Source organism: Neospora caninum, chromosome X, assembly GCF_000208865.1.
Source record: "Neospora caninum Liverpool complete genome, chromosome X".
In the NCBI taxonomy this organism is placed as follows: domain Eukaryota; phylum Apicomplexa; class Conoidasida; order Eucoccidiorida; family Sarcocystidae; genus Neospora; species Neospora caninum.
This window is the reverse complement of record NC_018396.1, coordinates 1,153,018-1,157,470: the sequence shown is the minus strand read 5'-3', so window position 1 is coordinate 1,157,470 and position 4,453 is coordinate 1,153,018. Positions and strand designations below refer to the sequence as shown.

At 61.7% G+C, this 4,453-nt stretch overlaps 1 protein-coding gene across 1 annotated transcript; it reads right to left on the bottom strand.

Annotated features, from left to right (window-relative positions):
- Window positions 1-632: 632 nt before the first annotated feature.
- NCLIV_046180 (hypothetical protein) lies at window positions 633-2,721 on the bottom strand (the record flags this gene model as incomplete). The annotated part of the gene is made up of 2 exons (XM_003884168.1): window positions 633-1,035; window positions 1,922-2,721. The coding sequence occupies 2 exons, from the start codon at window positions 2,719-2,721 to the stop codon at window positions 633-635; spliced, it is 1,203 nt and encodes a 400-aa protein (XP_003884217.1).
- Window positions 2,722-4,453: the final 1,732 nt, after the last annotated feature.

Sequence of the window (4,453 nt, the reverse complement as noted above, 5' to 3'; positions counted from 1 at the left end):
TGGCGACAGAGCGAGGTCTTCCGAATCTGGATCTTCCGGCTCTGAGGGGAGGTCTAGGCGCTTTCCGCGAGTTGGGGACGCACTCCCCCCACTCGAAGGACTACTTGAAGGACTTCGTTCTCTGTCTCGCCAGCTGCCTTGTCTCGGTGCCTTGGAGCCGTCCGTTCGGTTCCCGTCAGGCACTCTATCCCTGTGGTCTCTCCGCCAGCGCGCCTTCTCTGTCTCGTCTCGACTGCGCCTTTGAGGTGACGCCTCGCGAACCGCCTGGCCGTCGCCAGAGCGTCTCGACGTCGACGGACCCTCGCCACGCCCGTCTCTGCGACATGCCATCCGGTCCGCTGATCTCTGCCTGAGGGAGGCCGGCGAACGGTCGCCTGGAGTCGTTGGGCCTCTTGACAAGGAAGTGTCTCTGCTTCGCCCTCCGGACTCGCTCCGGTTCGACTGTCGATCCGACGACGAATCTCTGCGAGAGGCCCGAGACGGCGAAGTGTCGACGAGTTGCGTACGGCGCATGCGAACGCCCCCGACGCGTCGCGTCTCTGAGAGTCCACAGCTTGCTCGAGGCGACACTTCCTCTCCGGAGTCATGGCGCGGCCTCTCCCTCCACGGGTCTCTCTCTCTCTCATCTTCGCTCAGATGAGAGGCTCGCGAGCGACCGCTCTTCCCTGGAGAGTGGCTGAGGCAGTCGCCTCTCGGCCGCCAGGCCTGTGTGCTGCGCTCGCCCGTCTCCCCGTCACTTTCTTCCCTGGCGCCTCGTCTGTGGGGTTGCGGCGCGTCCCTGTCCCCGCGGCGAGGCGACACTGAGCGCCCCTCCCCACGCCTTCCCCGAGAAAAGGCAGACGCCCCCGGCGGAGGCCTTGACGGATGTGCATGCGCCTCCCGATCGTGGCAACGACCCGCGGGCCCTTCGCTTGTCCAGGCCGGCGATCTGTCTCCGAATCGCCTGGAACCTCGGGGCAGCGATCGACGCTCTGCACAGCTTTCCCCCTGACGAGAAGGTCTGTGCATTTCGGAAAAACGCGAAGGCGAACGCGACTGAGGGGAGACAGGGGACGGCGAGCGGAGACGCCCGTGGCGAGGCGACGAGGGAGGCGACCTTCCTGAAGGAGAACGTCGGTGTCGCTCTCGACTCACCCGACGATGACTGGCTTCGCCCCCCGCTCTGCCGTCCTTCTCATTGTCCTCAGGCGCCTGTGCGCCCCATCGTCTCTCTGTGGCGCGGTCCGGCACCGTCGCAGGCCTCCTCTGCAGTTCGTCCCAACTTGTCTCTCTGCGGTCGTGTATGCGAGCAGCTGCCGGGAAGCCCCGCGTCGCCGTCGGCGACGAGACGCGGCCCTCCGGGGACAGTGCTCGTTCTTCTGAGTGCGTTAGGGAATCGAACGAGCCACGGCGCCGACCCCCCTCGCACTCTCTGTCTTCCCGTCTCCCCGTCTTGTCTCCGCGACCTCGCCACACTCCACGCCCAGAACTGCGAGGCGCAGGCTCGGGGGAGGCGCTACGTGAGAGACTTCGGCTCCGACGACGGAGGGAAGGCGACGCAGACGAAAGCGAAGACGAGCTTCTTCGCGGGCGAAAATGGCGGTTTCGTCTCGGGAACTGGTGACGTATCGGGGCACGACGGTCGTCAGGCGAATGCGAGGCTTCGCCCCTCAGACGCGGCCGGGAAGGCGGAGAGTCGCGACTGTCTCTTCTGTCTCTTTGCCCTGTGGGCCCGCGTCTTCTCGGCGACGCACTCCCTCTCTCTTCTCTCTCTGTCCGGATCCGGCCGCGGGCCTCTTCCTCCTCTCTCGCGCCTCCCCTGCTTCGACGTGGGGACCAACGGAGACGGAAATCTTCTCTGGACTCACGCCGTCCACTTTGATATCCTCCGTCCATACTGGAGACGCATCGTCGCCCCTCTCGGCGTGTGTCTCCCTCGTACCCGGTTCGCCAATGCGGATTCTCCCCGCCTTCACCCGCATCCGCGTCGCCTTCTCTTCTTGGCCTCGCTAACCGGTCCTCGCCCTCCCCGAGGCGCCTCTCGCGCCTGTTGCCGCCTTCCTCGCTCTTTCTTCCGTGCCTGCCTTCGCCGTCTCGACCTCCCCCTCTCGACGAAGCAGCGCTGGGCAGCGGCGGGGGTGGGGACGAGGGCTGAACCGGCGAGGCCTCCAGCGCTGTCCTCTCCTGGTCAAGCATCTCTCTGGCGCATCCTGAAGGTTGCTTGGGTCGCTGGTCCCACCGGCAACGTCTAGACGCTGGTCGCTCGGGGAGCCCGCGCAGGCTGTCCGACGATGCCGTTCGGATCTGCACGGACTCGCCGCATGCAGCCGCTGCATGCGGGCGGCCGACAGCCGAGACGCTTGATGGCAAAGGCAAAACGCCGTTCGCTGAGGCCGGCGCGGCACACGAAAGCCCTGCGCCGTGAGGTTCACACATGGAGCAACCCCCCGACGGCGCGGGGTAGAGACGAGAAGAAGCGTTCTCGCGGTTTAGAGCTGGCGAGAGGCTCGACGGTCCAGTGCCTCCCTCGTACAGCCTCGGCTGTACTCTAAAGCCGAGAGAGGACGCGCCGAAGGGAGCAGAAAACGACTGAGGGGAAAGGACTGGAAAGCCAGAAACGGACTCTGAAGACGGCGGGAGACAGGGGGGGGGCGGCGGAGGCAGCTGCCGGGGCATGGGGCCGCCGGGGGGAGGCGGCGGCGCCCAGGAATTGTGTCTCAGTCCATCTTCGCCAGCCACCATGATTGTCGATGAGAGAGACGGCCCTCCAGTAAACCGATAAATGAGAAGCCAAGAGCACAGACGCTGTAGCCCCCCACTCGGGTTCAAGGATCACCAAGGAACGTCAGAGACAAGGTGAGGGGGGGACGAAGACGAAACCGGAAGAGAAGAACTTTGGCGAAAGAGAGAGGCGCAAGCAAAACTCCCACGCGTCACACGAGACGACGCCGTTGAGCAACGAAGCCGAACGGAAAAATCCACACGGAATTGAAAGAAACGAAAGCTTCCCGGGGCAGGTTGGCCGGGAAAACGAGCCGGAGACGAACTGCGAGAGTGTGCGCTTCGACGAGGCGCTCGGGATGGCCAACAGAGGCACGGGTACCTTCCTTCGTGGGACCAAAGAGAAGACGTTTCGACTGCGAGGGAAAGTCACCGTTCCCGAGAGGGAGAAAGGACGAACATGGTGATAGGTGCGTTTTCTACCTGTCTCTTTGGTGTGTTGTCCCTCTACTCAGCAGCGTTGGTGGTTCCTGCGCCCCGCGGCAATTGAACGCCAGACAGAGCAGCCGGGCAAAGACAAAGAGAACGAAAGGCGGGACGGACCCGCTTTATCCTGAAACAACGGAGCTCCGATACAGACAGTGCAGAAGATTCAGAAACCGGTGCGGAAAAGAAATAGGAGATAACGAAACTGGCCGAAAAAGTGGAGGGGAACGTGTCGCCGTGATGTGGGATGTAAAGGTACAGAGAGCGCCGTACAGAACAGTTGCAAGGGCCAGCTCGTCTCTACCTATTCTAAGGTTTTATATACAAAAAGCTACAAGAATAGGGAAGAACGTACAAAGCCAGAGGATATGGATCTTCCGAGAGGCACAGGGGGGCGAGTAGACCGTGCGCAAACGATTGTGGAAATGAGACACGCCTGAGAACAGACGCTCTTTACAAATGAAGGGCGACGGACGACTTCCACGAACAGCTCCGGGACAGAAGCTCTGCATGCAGTCAAGGGAGAGGCCTGTCTCCGGGCATCGTTTACGAAACGCACGGCAGAGCACGAGGCGGGGGGTCAGCGGAGACAGAACAGGACGCAGAGAAGGCGCGAGCTTGGCGGGCAAGTCTCTGCGCCCGGCGGAAAACGAAGAGAAGATGCCGAGCACCGGAGAAAAGAGAGGCAATGATGGAAAGAGCCTTCGGCCGGCAAAAAGCCCTCTCAGTGGCATGATTCGGGAACAAGAGAAAGCCAACGGCAACAGGAAGAGAGACGACCGGACAGGAACGCAAAAGCTGCATCACGTGTTACACTTGCAAAAAAGACCGGGGAGGCAAATGAGGAGATTCTTGTAGCGTTCTTTCCCCTCGATGTCTGTGCAAAGGATTTGGGCCAACCGGGATCGAGACGCGACACATGACTGATGTACCACGCCTACCCGAGAAACACACGCAGTCTCCTCCCGTGTTCAAGAAAGCAGTGTCCCTCTTTCAGAGGCGGAAGGAAACGGCGAGAAACAGCATCTGTGCGGATTCTTTCGGCATACGCTGCATTCGTCGAGTTTCGCATGAGAAACTGCAGAGACTCGCGTGGAGCAGAGGGACTGGGTTTTCGTAGACGACTGCGTGATAGGATACATTTACGAAGACAGAGGGGCTAGACAGTATGTCTGACGAAAAGGATTTGTAGAGCGCGTCCGCACACACACATGCATGTGTGAAAATGCCTACTCGAGAACGGGACACAAAAGCGGCGGAAAAGGAG